This window comes from Durotheca rogersii (assembly GCF_024521655.1).
Source record: "Durotheca rogersii strain YMJ 92031201 chromosome Unknown GGS23scaffold_16, whole genome shotgun sequence".
NCBI lineage: Eukaryota > Fungi > Ascomycota > Sordariomycetes > Xylariales > Xylariaceae > Durotheca > Durotheca rogersii.
In genome coordinates this window covers 456,162-473,912 of record NW_026251247.1, presented here as the reverse complement: position 1 = coordinate 473,912, position 17,751 = coordinate 456,162, and the positions used below count along the sequence as shown (strand labels likewise).

The 17,751-nt window shown below is 54.2% G+C and overlaps 2 protein-coding genes across 2 annotated transcripts; both read left to right on the top strand.

Annotated features, from left to right (window-relative positions):
* Positions 1-1,462: 1,462 nt before the first annotated feature.
* GGS23DRAFT_598205 (uncharacterized protein) lies at positions 1,463-5,722 on the top strand (the record flags this gene model as incomplete). The annotated part of the gene is made up of 3 exons (XM_051518736.1): positions 1,463-4,081; positions 4,149-4,730; positions 4,793-5,722. The coding sequence occupies 3 exons, from the start codon at positions 1,463-1,465 to the stop codon at positions 5,720-5,722; spliced, it is 4,131 nt and encodes a 1,376-aa protein (XP_051370513.1).
* An 8,113-nt stretch (positions 5,723-13,835) lies between these two features.
* Positions 13,836-14,434, top strand: GGS23DRAFT_132310 (uncharacterized protein). The gene is made up of 2 exons (XM_051511185.1): positions 13,836-13,856; positions 13,913-14,434. The coding sequence occupies exon 2, from the start codon at positions 14,087-14,089 to the stop codon at positions 14,396-14,398; it is 312 nt and encodes a 103-aa protein (XP_051370512.1). The 5' UTR covers positions 13,836-13,856; positions 13,913-14,086; the 3' UTR covers positions 14,399-14,434.
* The last annotated feature ends 3,317 nt before the right edge of the window (positions 14,435-17,751 follow it).

Below are 17,751 nucleotides of genomic sequence, written 5' to 3'. Positions count from 1 at the left end.
TGGATTCTGCTGCGAGGTCGCTACGCGGGATACATGTTGTATGTATGTAAAAGGTACGTTCGTGCTGTCCTTGGTCTTCGCGGGACAAACCGAGATTGGGGCCCCGTAGAAATCGTATAGTTAGAGAAGTAGGTAGTATTTTCTCTTGATGCTCACCGCCCAGCTACGCCTATCTACCTCCTACCTCGTAGGTCCATAAGGGTGCAGATACATACCATATTCAATCAGGTATTGTCTGAATCCCAGCGTCTGTACTCATAAACGGAGGCATGCTTGACACATGATATCATCAACCCCCTCTGGTCTATCCTTCTTGCCTTCGCTACCGATCCCGAGTTTCAATCCTCGCTGTGAGTTTGTTTGTAGCAATACCAGCGCATGTAGGTAGACCATCATACCAATGACATTCCCTAAGTCGCCTCTGTAGGCATCTTAGCAGAGCCTAAAGCGACCCATGAATTCCAGGTCTTAAGGAGAGTACCTATGAGGTGCCTAGGTACCTCCTGGGTAGGCACGTACAAGAGGCATGTAGGTAGGTACCTATACCGCGTCATCCATATAGCAATAGGACTGGAGATTAGGAGGTACTGCAGTCGCACCTCAAGCCAGCATCTCAGACGCACCTAACGATGGTATGTGCCTCCAACCTACAACCTAATAGCAGGCATCGAGGTACCTACCTCCCTAACAACCATAGCTCCTTCTTAGGTACCTGCTACCTCCCGCTATGTACTAGGTACCTCATGTCAACATGGTGGTAAGATAGGTACTTAGATACCTACATAGATACCTCGGGTAGGCTAGCAGGCAGGTACTTCGCTGGTTGGTGCTTAGCGGCTGGGTCCGTCGATATTCAAAGCGACCGGTGACGACCCCTCATTCAACTACAGAACACGCCAACTCCCTTTCTTGTGTCTGACGTTGCATTGTCAAGGGTCCGACGGCCTGCTCGACCAGACGAAGCTGCTTGGTGCCCTTTCGAGAGGGGGAAAGGGAGCAAAGAGGCAGACCAAGAGGAGCAGGAAGGGGACGAACACACAGGGAATCCGAGAGAGAGGGAAAAGGAGCGACAGGCCCAGCCGCCGGGAGCCGCCCCAGCCCAACGTCGAAGTTCCCCATACCGATCCCGTCTATTTCTGGTGCCATCACAACTGGTTAGCCCAGCCAATTGCCGCGATACACCATCGTCACCTGCGACACTGTACCTAACCACGGCCTGACCAACTAAACCAGCCAACCGCCGAGTCTATCAACCCGTCCGCCACCCTATCGAAAAACATCACCACCTCTCTCTTCCCACCCGCTACCAGCACGCGAACAACCAACACGCGAACAACAATCTCAGCAGTGGCAGTTAGCCTCCCACCCGCGCCTAGAACATGCATCACCAATAGCTCGTCAGCCGTTACCTTCGTGATTTGCGTTACACCGACACAGCATCGGCCCCCTTTTGCCGGGCACCATGTCGTTCGCCTCGAGGAGGTCGGTCCAGGTCAACCATCGCCTGAGCAGTGTGCAGAACGCCGACAGGAGGAGCCGTGCCGGTTCTGCTGCCGCCGGACGGTTCGCGGTGAGCCACGACGATGCCTACACCTACGCCCTCCGAGTCGCATACCTCCACTACCTCCTCCAACCCAAGGCGAAACGAAAGCAATGGGTTCCCGCCCCCAAGCCGCCGCCGCGGTCCCATACCTCCAATATCGGAGACCTGGTCAAGGAATTCATCCCGGGCAACTCTACCAACGTCAAGCTTCCCCACGGCTTTCGCGGCCCGCTGGAGAAGCGGATGGAACGCGTCATTATGGGTGCCGAACGATTGCCCGGTTACAATGATGCCAACGTCAAGAAGACCTTCGCGCAGGCCTACACAGCCTTCACCGAGCAGGCCTTCCGGAGGAACGTTGATAAGGAACGCAAGTTTGAGCCGATGGTGTTGATCTTCTACTCGGCTGCCACCAAGGCCTGCGGCCTCGGCCACGAGCGAAATGACGACTCTTGGAAACTTCTCGTGGACAGGCACGTCGCCCTTTTCCTCAGGCTCGTTACCAGCATACTACGCGACCACGGCCACGAGCGAGACAGGGCGGAACTCATAACCCAGCTGAGCACGTTGGAGAACAAGCTCCTCACCAACGACCAGAATCTCTTCATCGATACAGGCCAGGAATCTGGCAATACCGTCGAGGTGGTCGTGCCGCTTAGCTACGACGTCAAGGACATGCCTATGGTCCAAACCGTGGCTATGATCTTCGGCCTATCCCATTCGGATGTCCAAAATCACATCGACGCCCAGCGGCAAAACTGGACCGAGGAGGCTGCCCTCAAGGACCTCAAGTCCTACCAGCATCGCTTGAATTCCAACATGAGCGGCGCCCTGGGAAGCCATGACTTCGACATCGACGAGGCTTATCAGGAATGGAAGAAAGCAGAGGCCCCTTTTCTTTCGCAGATGATGATGGAGGTCTTGACGGCTCGGCCGGAGCTAGCAAGGCGATCGACGGCTTTCAGCGCGGCTGATAAAGCATTGCCCTTGAGCCCCTCGTCGCCCTACTCGGACGACAGGGCATTTGCAGACCTAGGCAGAGCATTGTCCAATTCAGACAGGACATCCATGTACGGCATTGACCACGCCCTGAGTCTCGGGTCCATGTCGCTCGAAGATACTAGCAGCATCCGGACGATTGACGAGCCGAATTACACGTTCATCCCCACCGACCCCCGCGAGTTCTTGAAGGTCATCGCCAAATATGCCCTTGAGTTCGATGCGATGCGCAATGATGGTGGCGAGGAATCTAGCCTGTTCTCGAAGCAATCGATGGAGCTCCTCACAGAACTCTGCGTTCGCTGGCGGATTCCCCAATTTACTCGGCTCGTTGTCTTCCTCGAGGTTGCAGCTCGCAGGTTTGCTGACACTCTGTTCACCGTCATTGATCTGGATAATGCCTTTGAACTAGTGAAGAACCCGCAGCCCGAAGTCAAGAAGCTGCCTCACATCTACCTCTTCAACGAAACTCTTGCAACGATAGATAGGAGTAAATGGACGGTGGCAGACTTCACTGTGTATCAACAGACCCTGTACACACTAAACGAGGCGCTCCTGCGCGACCTTTACGATACTCTAATGCATTGTTACGAACCAAAGCCTCCGTCAGCCGGGCCGGCGGTGCACGTGCTACAGAATCATATTTTTAACGATCCCAACTTCACCAGAAAAGAAGATGATGCGGTAGAATACACCCGCCTCCTCGAGAGCGGCCTCAGGGAACAAGCCGCCCTGGTGTACCGTGGGTTCCTCGACGTCGAGGTCCCCCAGAACCAACAGGACTGGGATTTCAGCCATGTAGTTCAGCTGGGTAAATCTGTCGTGAAATTGTGCGAGAGGATACAGAAGCGTTACAAGAGAAACCCGGAGATCATGGGCGTGAACCCCTTGACTGTTCTTGTGGACACGATGTTTCCCAATTTCGAAGACGACGCACACGACCTGGTGAAGAGGATCGTACAAGTTGCCAAAGACAGGGGGCAAGAAATTGCCCTGCAGGATGGCTTCGACCTATACAAGGAACTTGTGGAAATCCGGCGTATTCACAGGTCATCCCTCCCGGAGCGCCCCTTTACGTTCGATGTAGAAGAACTCCTCATCGACTTTGTCTGGCGCTGGATCGAAAATGCCGAGGCGCGGGCAGAAGAGTTCGTCGATAGTGCCATCAAGCAGGATCCATTCCAAGTACGAGGCAACGGACCGGGTCACATATCTCTGGATTCGGAACGTCACAGCCATTCAATTATCGACATGTTCCAGCTGTTCCACCAGACCGCCGATCAGGTGTTCCAATTGGAGTGGGACAACGATATCCATCATGCTCGGTTCATGACAGCGCTATCGAAAATATTCGCCAACAGCATCGCTCGATACTGCGAGATCGTGGACCAACAATTCGTGAAGGAGATGGATACACCGAGACCTAACGAGAAGGAGGCGGTGGCAGCGGCCCAGACAACGCAAGGAAGATTTATGCAATACGCCAAGGACGCTTGGAATGCCAAAGAGAAGATCGAGCCGTTTCAGTTTTATCCGGAGGTATGCCTCCCTCCCCTTTCCTTTTCCCTCCCCCGGTCCTTCTACCTAAGCACTAACGCTATCGTAGTCCTTGGTGAAGTTCAACAATATCGAATGGGCTATGCAGGAGCTCGACAAGCTTGAGAAGTCCATGAATGTGGATGCTTGTGCCGCGATCCTCGAAAAGGCCGATGGTCCTAAGAAGCAGGTTAGACGCCCCGCAAAGTATGTGTTTACTATCAAGGTTGTCGAGGCGGAAGAGATCAAGGCATGCGATCCAAACGGAACGAGTGACCCCTACGTGGTACTCGTGGACGAGTACCAGAAGCGTCTGCACAAGACGCGAATCGTAATGAGGACCCTCAATCCCCGGTGGGATGAGTCTGTCGATGTCACGGTTTCAGGGCCGCTTAATGTAGTGGCGACGATCTGGGATTACGACACCTTTGGAGATCACGACTTTGTCGGCAGGACCTCGCTGAAGCTCGACCCCATACACTTCAGCGACTACTTGCCCAGGGAGTTTTGGCTAGATCTCGATACGCAGGGGAGGATCCTCTTGCGGGTAAGCATGGAAGGGGAACGCGACGATATCCAATTCTATTTTGGAAAAGCATTTCGACACCTCAAAAGGACTGAGCGCGACATGGTCCGCAAGATCACTGACAAGGTAAGTCGCCTCTAAGTCTAGAAGCCCGCCTACGAGTGACTCTGGCTAACCCTTATGTTAAGCTTACGCAGCATATCAACGCGTCACTCTCCTACGATGCTTTAAAAACCCTCCTTGGGCGCAACCTCGCGTCCCAGGTGAATTCGTTCTTCAAGCGTTCGTCAACGATCCCGCAAGTCACGGAGGCCGAAATCGAAAACGCATTGCAGGCCCTCTTTACCTACTTCAACGAGAATTTCGCCACAATGAAGGAGACACTGACTGATGCAACCATGGTTGCAGTCATGACACGCCTGTGGAAGGAAGTGCTCATGGCCATCGAGTCTCTCCTCGTGCCGCCGTTGTCAGAGAAGCCGTCCAACCAGCGGCCGCTCAGCCAGCGCGAGCTCGACGTCGTCTACAAATGGCTGCAGCTCCTATTCGATTTCTTCAACGCGCGAGACGAGGACGGTGAAGTGCTTGGCGTTCCCGCAGAGGTCCTCAGATCGCCTAAGTATCACGAGCTCGCCTCTCTCAACTTCTTCTACTTCGATAGCACCGAGAACCTGATCCGGACATCGGAGCGCATGGCCGCGGCGACGGCGCAGCGCGAGCAGCAGCAGATGCAGGGGCATCTGAGCGCGAACCGGCTGTCGGCGCCCGCGTCGCTAGGCGCGGCGTCACTGAACGTCCCGCGCCCGGGGCCAGCGTTCGCGAGCATGGGGACGATCCGCCGCGGCAAGAGCATCATGATGAGCCGGAACCTCGGCACGATGCGGCGCGCCAAGGAGGAGCGGCGCAAGGAGGCCCAGGCCGACCCATCGGATGACATGATCCTGCGCATCCTGCGCATGCGGCCCGAGGCCGTCGGGTACCTCAAGGAGCGGCACCGACAGAAGGAGCGCATGGCCGCCGCCGCCGCCGCCGCTCTTATCGTCCGCCAGAGCGTCACGCAGGGCTGGAACTCAGGCGCCGGCGCCGGGTTCGGCAGGGGCGGAGTCCCGCGCCGCTGAGATATCCTCCCCCCTGGCTCGCGGGCTTCCCACGGGCCTAGCCGGATCGAAGTCCGCTTCGGGGGTGGCTATCTGAGAGCGTAAAGAGTCGTTAGGCGGTGAGATTGGGAGGGCTCGGGTTTCCCGAGGACCCTTGCGAGGGAGGCCGGGTTCCCCCCCACCTAGACGACAAAGAAGAAGAGAGGACTGAACCGGGTCGACAATTACCTATAATTACGTCTCCCCCCTTCCCAAACTTAAGCCCCTCCGTTTAGTGGCCAGCCCACCCTTGGGAGAGAGTGTCTTTCCCCGCTCTTCGGTCCCAGGGAAGGCTTTGCTTTGTTTTTTTTTTTTCGGCCTGGACTATTTTTACCACTTACCTCCTTGGGAGAAGGAGGTGGTGGATAATGTGGGACAGGGAAGGGGGAAGAGAAAGAGAAGGAAGAAGAGAGGGTGAAGAAAGGGGGTGGAGGCCAAGGATAATGCATATACGGGACCACTAGTCTTTTACTTTGTCTTGCCCTAGCAGGAAATTGCGTGGGTGGTTCTCGTGTCTGGATACCTACATAACCTAATCGACCGGTCCACGGTCGTCGTCGTCGTCGTCGGTGTCTGTTTAGAATGGAGGAATGGACGGGGGGGAAGGCAGACGGGGGAGAAAGGCGGGCAGGAAAGGAGGGAGGGGAGGGAAGGCAGGGAGGTTGCGTTCGATACGAGATGCGCGTGTATTTACTTTGCAGGGAGAGAGACATATCTTTTTTATTTTAATTATCATTTTTTTTTCCCCTCGGTACCGTGCTGTTCTCATCACGGGTATGCTCTTTACGCATGCTATCCCTGTTTCTAGCGTTTTTCCCGTCTTGGTAGACCGACCGACCGGTCATGGAGGAGGGCGAGAGAAAGAGGGACGGGATCTAGCTAAGAAAGTGTCACGTAGCAATTGAACCAGCCTATATAAGCCTACATACCGCAAAGCGTGAATGTAGGCGTCTACGTTTTACGCGACAGAAAGGAAAAACGAAAGACAGCAAGAAAAGGGGTTCAGCAGTAGTAGATAGGTAGATAGGCAGGCTAAGCAGGAGAGCAGCGGCTATCGCTCAGCCCTCCCCCCCCCCCTCCCCCCCGGGCGGAAAGCGAGGGCGTACCTACAGGACTCCGCGTCCCCTTGGCATATTACTTCCCAGCTCGGGCGAACTAGCACGTCTTGGAAGCGTAGTTATTTCGGTCTGTCTTGGTCGGATGCGTCTCGCTACTCCTTTGTCCCCCGGCCCTGGCCCCCTTGCTATCCCCTCGCCGCTATATTCCGGGCCACCCGGCTTGGCCCGGCCCAGGAGGCGCGGTGCGGGTTCCCAGGGAACACGCGTCCTTCGCGCTACCGACGACGGCGCGGGCGAGGCGCCGGCCGGCCGGCCGTGTCTGCTGCGCCCTCGCGACTGGGATTCGACCTACGAGCAAACGCCGCGGGGGAACCATTTTCCCGAGGGGAGAGAGAGGGAGGGAGGAGTCTGGTGGGCGGACGAGGCAGCAAAACTAACTTGCCTACGTAGCTCCGGCTAGGGGCTGTGCTGGACTGGCCGGCTGGCTAACAGGTACGACCCGGCCTAGTCGCAGCCGGTCCTATGTAGAGGGGGGAGAGAGGGCGTGTGTGTGAGATCGCATGCGACGTATGTACGTCTTGCGCGAGTCAGTCGACGAGGCTACGACGGGCTAGCTGTCTGCCTGCCTACTAGACAGCGCACCTAATGCACCCGCGAAGTACCGAGAGCGGCGGAGACGGCTATCTTGAGCGCCAGGGAAGCAGGGTTGGTGCCATGGCATGGCATGGCATGGCATGGCAGGTTAGAGGAATCGGCCGGGTGCAGAGGGAGGGAGAGGAGAGGAGAGGAGAGAGGCGGGCGCAGTGTAACTATTCCCGCCCTCCATCCACCCATCCACTCACCCACCCTCTTGCTCACACCCTTCCATTTTATATACGCGCATACGTCGCTCATCGCTAGCGAAATGTCGCCTCATCCCCCCCTCCCTCCCAACTCTCTTCTGCACGGGGCGAGTGGTTACATTGCCGCCGGTACTCGTCGTCGGTGGCGTAAGCTGCATATTGCCGCCCACCGTACCTCTCTTTTCCTCTCTCTCTCCTCGGCCGGCACGGGCCTATATATTTATTAGGCTACATGGCTCCGTATACGCTGGGACCCTTACCTCGTAAAACTTACATGTAATAAACCGACCCCCGGTGGCGGCATGTAGATAACGCCCCTCCTTCCTTTTCTTTTCCCTCTCTCCGCCATATCTAGGGTATCTTCTCGGGCAACCTGCCCTTACCGCTCTGTCACGTTGGCCTCTTGTAAGGCGAAAACAAGGCTCGCACCCTGCGTTGTACGTCGTCTACGCGCCAGACCCTCCAACATTCCCGTGCCACGGCTTACGGCACATACGTAACATGACATAACGCAACACCCTGCGTACCCAACGTCCTGAGCACGAGCGAGAGCAGCAGGAAACAGAAATGCCGTGTAAGGAGAGGGGGTAATGTGGAGGCGATGGGAGGGGAAGGGAAAGGAGGGGTGGGTAACCCAAGCCAGGAAACAAACCAAAAAAAAAGAAGGAAAAGTATGCGAATGTGACTGATAAGGACGAGAGGAGGGAGAGGGAGAGTGTGTTATGTAGCACAGCATCCGGGGCCTATCTCTACTTCTAGCAACGGGAGTCAACTCTCCTCCCAAGGCCGGGCGAGATAGAGAAAGTAGAGCGGGAGTTAGGTAGTTGTCTAGTTCCTCCCAATACCTCGCCGAACTGCCTCTGTACTACTGCTGCCACCACCACCACCACTACCATTAGGACGGGTAGGCGTATATGGCGTCATGCATCCACCTCTTCTAGAAAAACACACCATGTGCAGGGAAACAGGGGGGGCTCTTGACCCCTATCTTGGCCGAGACGTGGCACGAAGGGAAAAAGAAAGAAAAGAGAAACGGTCCCTCTCTCTCCTTCCCCTTTCCCTCCCCCAAAACGGCAAAGGTCTCGATCGGGAGATTCCATCACGGGGAGTTTAGCCCAGGTACACTAGATTAGGCAGGCATCTATTTTCGCGCACGTACGTACTTATTTCAGGTTCTTAGCGGCTGTCCTCCGTACGCGATTCATGGTAGGGAAGATAGACTCGGCTTCCTCTTCCGCGCGGGCTTCAAGACCTGATGGGTCGGTTGTGCCGGTCCGTCGACGTCCCCATTAAAAATGTCTTGTCTGTCGGCAAGGACCCCCGTCCGCACATGCGTGGTGACCGCTCGCCGTCTACCCCGAAAATAAAGAAATAAAGAGAAGCCAAGCCAGGCTCGGATGCACAGCCGGGTTGACAGTTTTGGATAGTTGACCAAAGTATCTTGGTTATTCGTTGGCCACTTACGCAGAAGGCAGGTAACCCGTCTCGCTTTTCCGTCGCCCCCTTCGCCCCTATCCTTCAAGCATGCTGGGCAGGTTCGCTGGCTTGTTGGTTGGGCGGGACCAATAAGAAGGGGAAAAGGAGAAGAGAAGAGAAAAAAAACAGGTTCATCACATGGTCATCTTTCTAGCATTTTCGGGGAGGGAAGGGGGGCTTGAAAAAAAAAAAAGAGAGAAAGAGAGCAGGACGGCAGAGGAGAGAAGGGATCGTCAACTTGACGATCATCGCTCCGAGGATTTTGACTGGCCACCTTCCGCCGCCTGTGACGGAAATGTTCCCTTGGCTCACAAGGCTCCGTAGCTTGGGCCGGGTTAAGGATGGATAGACGACGATCTTAACCCCAGAATTGCCCAAGGCATCGGCTTCCACCCCGACCCGACCCCTCCCCTTTCCCCTCCCTCAGCACTCCTAAGATTCGCGGGCGTGTGCGATGGCCGACGTACGAGCAGCGTACCTCTGATGTACCTATCGGATTCGGTACTAGCCTATGTGTTCGCACGCAAGCCATTGTACGCACGTCCAGAGGCGAGCAACCTTAGAAAGAGGGTCTCATCCGTAGCTCATCCGTAGCTCGCAGTCGACGATCGTCGTATCCTGAAACCCTAGGACGTCGATAGATTGAAGGGGGAGAGAAAGAAAAGAGGGGGGAGGGGAGTTCCCCTGGAACTCTCCTTCCTCTCTTCGATCACGAGATCGACGGGGTCCCTGTTCCCATTTCTTTTTCACATCCTTCTTCTTTTTCTTTCGCCCTTTATCTCGGGGGGCGAAGAGGACGAATCAAAGGGAGCCGGCACCGCGGTTACGGATCCCTTCTCTACATAACAATAAATCCAAGGCATGCGACGGCTACCGGTTCGTTGGCTGCGCGCGAGACTTCCGCCCCGCGCCGCGGCGGGAGACAGAGAGAGGGCCTAGCCTCCAAAGCGCCAGGAACGGTCAGGAAACCGAGAAGGAGACCAGGCTTACCGTAGCTAGCCCCAGCGTAGCAGTGGCATTTCCAAGCTGCCGGGCGTCGCAGTGCTCTGTGCTCTCTCCCGACGATTGCGACAGGCGGTTCGAGCCAAACCTAAACCGCCTCCTCGCGTGCCGGTGGAGCGCCGCCATGTAGCGGTGTCGGTGATCTGATGGCTCGACCCCGGCCAGCAAGGAGAAGGCGGCGAGAAGGACGCGGGTTGGTCGAGGAGAAGAAACCGGCGTCTGAACCGTGGCCTCTGTGGCCAAGCCCAGTCTAGCGCTGCCGCCGCTTTAACCCGGGCTTGCCATCACGTGCCGCCTGCCACGCGCCGCCCTGAATGTCCCCAGGCGTAGGTACGTACCTCAGGCCGCGCAGAGGGGATTTGTGAAATGCATTTTATGTCATAAAACGGGTCCCGGGGCAGGGAGAAACGGCAACGCTTTACGTACCTACCTGGGAGGTACCTAGGTATTAAGTACCTCCGAAACTCAATGTGGCTGGCTCCTATGCCCTCACTTACGTTTTCTCTGTAGGTGCCTTGGTTAGCATACAATCTACTATCTTCCCACATACAGTAAACAGCTAGAAGCATTTACGAACGGAACTCGACAATGGACTCGAACGCGAATCATGCGTCTGTGCACCTACGTCGCTCTCCGGATTCTACCGCCTGCTATGGTCGCTGCATTAGGCTGGCCAGTCGCGGGCATTTCGGCGCAGATGGGGCCTCGATCGGAGGTGTGGGGCTCATCCACGGCGCCGACTCACAATGATACCTTGTAATTATTATTCCCGCTCTCCCAGCCGCGCGATACAGGCCGGGGATCCAGGCCTTCCCTGCCCTATTGGCTTGACGAAGACAAACGTAGGTATCGGCCAACTTCTCGGCCTGCTTATCGACTTCTACCGTGCCGCCTTTTCTGCTGTTAGGAGTCCTATCTGTTGGCATTAGTCTAGTGAGTAGTAGAAGCTAACCGAATGAAGATCCACAACCAAGCTGGTGTGCATAAGAGTCTTACGTGTAGTCTCAGCGACACCAAATCGGTAGCTTAACTTTGGGGGAGAACGGAACCGGGGAGTGTATTAGTTGTCGATCCGACTAGGCTCGGGCGAGCGGGCTCGGAAGGCGATGACAATGGCGTCCTGAAGCATCAGCTAAGTCGCCGATACGTGTAATGACAACGCTTAAAAATCCAAATGTAACCAGTATTATGCCGTTACCAGCTTCCAGTAGCGAACTCGAGTAGTAGTATTAGCTAACGCTGAGTCTATTAACTTTAGTCCTAGGAGACTAATATGAAAAGTTTCGCAAAGGACAAAATCAACTGCCTTCACAATGTAGTCCGGGCATTAAGAGCCGGCAAGTTTCCTCTCATGTGTTTGAAGCAGTCGAGTCTCCGAGAAAGTCTTTAGAAATTGTCTTCGATATATGAATAGAAATCGATTACACAGAACAAAATATTGTTGGCAGAAAAGCCTGGGGTCCCCGAATTTAGAACCTCCAAAGGGGCTAGCACGACTACCGGATGGCTCGACCTGAGGACACACTCGAGGGCCGGAGCGACTATCGCAACTGGCAGGCTCTGAGCCGAGGATGATTTCGAGGGGAGCCCGTCCGCTTGTCTCTAAGCCTCGGGTGCGAATGGTCTCGGAACACTCGTCGTTGAAAAGGCCGCTTGTAAAACGCGCTGGATGAAACAGCCCGGCTCAGGCGCCTCGAAGCCTCCTACGTCATGTAGGTTAGCTAGATACTAAATCAACAGACGACCTTGATCAACAAAGTACCCTACCATATCTTCCTAGAAATATCCATATGGCTCACGCAAAACAGAATGCATACGGTTGTCTAAGACATGTGGACGTCTTCTATACCTCCTTCAACGCCTGAGTGTGGATTATGGGCGAGGACGCTGTCACTATGCCGCTGTCCTAATGTCGGGTAGGAACATGGCGTAATCGAATCGGGGGAGATGATGGTTCTCGAAATTCTTGAGGCCTGAAATGAATAAGGTATGTAGGTAAATCCATTCTATCGACGTAGATCAGGGGTGACAGTTTGATCGCTCTGGAGCCTCACGGCTTCTTCAAGTTGCTTCTAACGGTCTAGCCACGACGTCTGTTGTCAGGCGACATGCCGTTTGAGGGCCATACACCGTATACATAACTTTTAATTAAAGACCGTTTGTACCAAAGAGGAATTTGTGCAGATCTCTATTTCGATGACATGTCGAATTGGGGGCTCAAATCAAGCCAGGCTCCGGCTAAAAGCGGCGCAGCTCGAGTTCGCAGGTTGGCATGATCTTACGGCCTCTCGGGGGTTCTCGAACGTATGTGTATCTCAGGGTCTTCAATACGATAATGGTTCTCGGGAGATCTTCTGTCGAATATACGAACACGGACAATGACATACAAATGTTCCCTCCTCATGACAAAGATGGGTTGTGATGGGGGGAGGGCAAGAGAAAAAAAGGTACAGTTAGAATAGCTTTGAGGGGAAAAGAGTAAAAAAAGAAAACGCCCAAAGTATCTTACCCTGCAGGGTAATCTGTGTGAGTCGCCAGGGATTTCCACATCGGGTTCGAAGTAATAGATTGGAGTAGGTTACCGTTGCACGATCCAAACGTATGCGTAGTTCGCATCTTCGCGTCAATTCTTGGTGTGGCAGCCGTCGGAACACGAGTCCCAGTTTACCTGGCGGCTACCTGGTCCTACGACACGCTGCGTATGCCGGCATGAGCGTTTAGGGCAGGGCGCTATTCTGGGGTTGGCAACGGAGCACTCGAGAGGATTTAGTTTCGGCACCGTACGTTTGAAGCTACAACGACATAAGCATCCCATGCCTATCACCAAGTGAAGGTGAGATGTCTCTGTCGCTGGCCCAAGTGGAAACTTTCGGCGACTCCTTGACGCCGGCGAGGGCCTCTAAGTCCTCCTCCCTGGTTGCCCCTCTGTGGAGTGGATAGGCCGATTGCAAAAGGAGTCTCAAGGGTCCTCTGTCATGTTGGTGCTCTCGAATCGCGACAACCGAATGTTCCGTCGTCCAATCTGCCCGATCCCATGGCGAAATAAAATGGGCATCAGCATGCAAAAGCCCTACGCAATATAGTTCGGGCCATTTGTGACCTCTTCATAAGCTGGTCATCCGGGCACCCTCTCTACGGCACCGCACAGTACCAGCTAGGAGAGGCCCTCGGGGGTGGTTTCGTGTCCCTTCGAGGCCAAGACACGGTACGGAGTAGGGCGGGCAGGGAGATTTCTGTTGGAGCCCGGCTGGGTGCACATGCAGATTTGCAGATGCTGTGACGTCACTGGGCATATAAGATGGAGGCCAGGAGAAGCACGAACCTTGGATAGGGTCCCGTTCGAAAACAAGAAGGAAAAAAGGAAAAGGGGAACAAAAATGAGATACATAGATAAGATAGAAAGAATAAAAAATAAAACCGGAGAAGGGGGGGGACAGGTTTGTAGGCAGGCTGCCAGTTGATAGGTATCGTGCATATAGACATGTACACATACCTGTACATGTGGGAGGTGGGCAAAACATCAGAACAGCAACCAGACCTGGAGTGGCCGGCGAATATGTCCAGGGGAAAAAAAAAAAATCGGAATGTGGAGCTTCAGAGTCTACACGCGAGACAACAACAATGCTTACGAGTGCAAAGATACGATACGGTGGGTAGGCGAGGTCTCGATGGGTTGGTGTTCCTGTCGATCAACACGGAATCGAGAGACGAGAGGGGCAATCGAGAGGCGGCCAGCAAGTTAAGGGCCTGTGTCATGTTTGAGCGAGATGGGCCACTGACCCTCGGGATCCCAGCTAGGCAGGCGAGTGGAATGAGCGATCGAGCGACTGGAGAAACCGGGTCGGGTCGAAAAGACAGCTTTGCTGGAAGATCGCGAATGAAATGCCCTTCTGAAATTTAGGCATATGGGGGATGGGATGTATGTGAATGTGGATATGAATGGGTGTGGGATGTAACGGGCGAAGAAGATGCGACAAGTCTCTTCTCTCACTCGCTCATATTTTTTTTTTCGGTCTCTCTGCCTCCTCCCCCTTCTCCATCCATCTCGACCATGTGCGAATCACCAAGGCGTACCGGCCTGGTGGAGATCGGCTTGTTGGCAGCAGGGCTCGGGGCCAATCCCCCGCTGTAGAGGATGTAGAGGATGGCGAGTACGGGTGAGGATGGTGGTCAGACGAGAGAGCAGGCGACGGGATCTAACTGGACGCGGTGTCGAAGTCCCAGCCGGTATGGGACATCCAACCCTAGAGACTGCAGCAGCATGCAGGCAAGGCAGGTAGTACCTCGCTCCCACACACCTCCAGACAATACATGGGCACGTATCTACACGCACGAGCAACTTGCAAGTGGTCTAGACCAACGGGGGGGCGTAAAGCTGCGGAATCCGAGTGGCCATCACGACAAATCTGGGCCGAGGGTGAGGCCTGGGGAGTCGACACAATAGCTACGCCGTGGGTAAGAGACAGAGAAAAGGAGAGGGAGAATTATGAGTAAAAGCTCAACAGACCCTAACATCTGGACCATCGGATAATTATCCTATGACGTCAGCGCGCCTGTGCGTGGGCAGATAACAGCGGAGCTTCCGGGGTGCCTGGGTACACACGGGTAAGCGTTAGGTACCTCTAACTGCAGGTAGTTGTGGTAGAGATTAGGGACCTTAGGTACCCGATAGGAAGAAGTCCCGTGAGGGAGACACCTTTCAGATACCTCGAGACCTAACTACCTCGAGTACCTGCCTCCACGAGGGATGTAGCCCAACCTGACATGGGAAATAACCTCATGTACTAGGAGGTATTTAGTTAGGCAGGTTAAGGTTCCTATTGAGGGTTGCGTGCAACGTCTTTCTACCGCTTCGTTGCTCCAGGACCTGCACCTGTCCTATCGCGGGCGGGTTCGGTAAACCCATCACAGCTCACAAATCAGATTACTTTGAGGCCGCGGGCACTTAGGTACAGAATGCATCCCCATCGATAGCTATCAGATATCATTGATACATGCCCTAGCTACACGGAAATATAAGTGACAATACACCCCGAGATATGTGCCCCTATACCATGATAGACACCCACATACAATAGATTGAAACCCGCGTCTATGCCCTTGGCGTCGGGTATGGACTAAACAGTGCCACTCCACTCGCCACGAGAGCGGCTGAAATATATGAATAGGTACCTAGTTTCCGTTAGGCCTACCGGGGCACTTACCTAGGTGGGCTCTACCTAATGTTGTTCTTAACGTACATGCCTAAACGTTGGATGGGCATGTGGTGTAGTAGGACTTACATCTAGCGTCTTGAGATTGATTTCATGGTTACCATAAACCCGTCCAGACGTCTGCGTATGATGACGGGACAAACTTGGACCTTGTAGGGTTCCTGTGGTTAGAGATCAAGGGAGGCATACCTGACGGCCTTCCTCGTTACCTCCGAGGAAAGGACCTCTCTTGTAGTCGGCGCTGCTAGATAGGTACCTAGGTACCTAGGTAGGTAGGTACATAACAATTAGCGTTAGTCCCCACTGCACAGTAGGTACCTCTACGGCTGTCCACTTTGCCCGTCCTTGCGCTGCCCACCTGATGGTGCCGGAGACAGGGCCAGTGGATCCGATTACACGTAGGTAGGTATCAGGTGGACAATCCACTGCGGGCAGGCAAATGAAGGTACCTACAGTTCCATCATGTGCAGCTCGGCTTGCTCCTAGAGATTCATGAAATCCATTTGTGCGACTCCTGTGATGCAGTTTAGGACAGATATTCTGGAGGAACGCCCCTTGGGTGAGAATACGAATGTGCATGGTATGTCCCGTATGATATGTCACGGCGAAGCCGCTTGGTAAGGCGACGAACCTGTCTACCTACCAGCTCCAGCTTTCGGTTTCCCGTAAAGGGCGAGCACATACGCCAGAATGTCACTCCAGATCTGCGATGATATGGGCAATACTGCCCTACCAGCTGTCCGTACCATATAGACTGCGAGCACAGAGATTGTTCATGTGCGAGGTAATATATGATAGATATGGCAGAGACGCTTAAGGGGGGTTAGAGGCCACTTGCCCTGCCACCTTTCCCACCCCCCCTGGCCTCAATACCTGACCTCGTTTATGAATCGATAAATGGCTAGACGGACAGGTGGGTGAGTTCCAGGAGACGAGGCGTGGTACTAGGTACAAGCTTATCTGGATCGTATGCCAACACGGATTTAACCATCATGTACCTACTCCGTATTTGTACCTACCTACCTACGTAACCCCCCCCCCCTATTATTAGCGTCTAGTGAGTTGAACGAGTACCTACCAGCATGCGGCAGTACCTCGATGTAGTGATAAGCATGCTGCTATATACCTAGGTACCTAAGGTATGTAGGTAGGTACTTATATCTAGCAGCTAAACCACTGGAAGGGGTACCTGACATCATTGTGGAGGCAATGTACATTAGGTACCTAAGGTACCTGTAATCAAACCGGAAGTCTTTACCTGCCTGTAAGTATGGGTGTACTTATGCGATGTACCAGACAGGTATGCTTATTAAAGTAAAGCCCCATCAACATCTTTAAACATCGGTTAGCAAGCAAAGAGCGATTCGGGACAAAGAGGGAATGAAGGGTATTTGGCGGGAGTCTCGCGGGGTGGGTTGCGGGACCCCATCGTGGAGGGGGAAGACAGCTGAAGGACGGAGGGTCCCAAGGTCAGCGCTTAAAAGAATCAACAGGTGATGGCTCGGGTGTGGAGATATGCGTGGTTATATCTAAAAGGTAGAGGTACCGCATACTTAACACATAGGAAACGCTACCACCAATATAGGTTATGCTGTATATGTGTTTGTAATATGCAGTCAGGTACTGTGTACTTCTCTGCCGTAGCGTGATCAATGGAACACACCGCACCCTGGTCCCAAAAGTCTAACATGGCAGGCACCTATGTCGAGTATTTACCTTACCTACTACAGGTGCCTTATTGACCCTGGTGGTGTCCACCCGCAAGCCCAAGCCCAAGCACCTAATGTACCTACCCACCAGTCTTTGCAAGCCCGGGCAGAGCTGCTTAGGCGCTGTCTATTGCCCATAGAGCACCAGGATAGTTGCACCGATGGTGAGGTATCTCTACCTTGGGCTGATGGGAAGTACACTTAGGTGGACTGACTTAGGTAGGTACCTCTTTAGGTGGCCTAGCCCATTACGTACACGTAAAGGCGCCCAGAGGTCATCGTTGTCAACCTCTCGCTCTCATCCTTCAGGCTTCATCTTCATCAACCCCCCTCCCCAACCCCAGCCCCGTATCCTCCCCGCTAAATCCTTGTCTTTGGCCCTTAGGTATTGACATACATATATTCATATTGTGCTCTTGTTCGAATACTTTGGGGGGGGCAAATGCTCGTGGACATCCTTTTCTCCTCCACGCCTCCCTCCTCCCCCACCTCTTCGTCTTCTTTTGCCAAGGGTTTCTTATTGGAACACACAGGGAGACCCGCCCGTCCAGTCAGGTTAACGTAGCGGCCCTTGACTTACATTACAGACCTACCTACAGTACATCTCTCTATCTGTCCATCTATCCATCCATCCACCCGCCCGTCCCATCCATACCACCTCCTCATCACCCAACCCTTAGTACCGAGCCCTCTCTCTCACATCTCTCCACC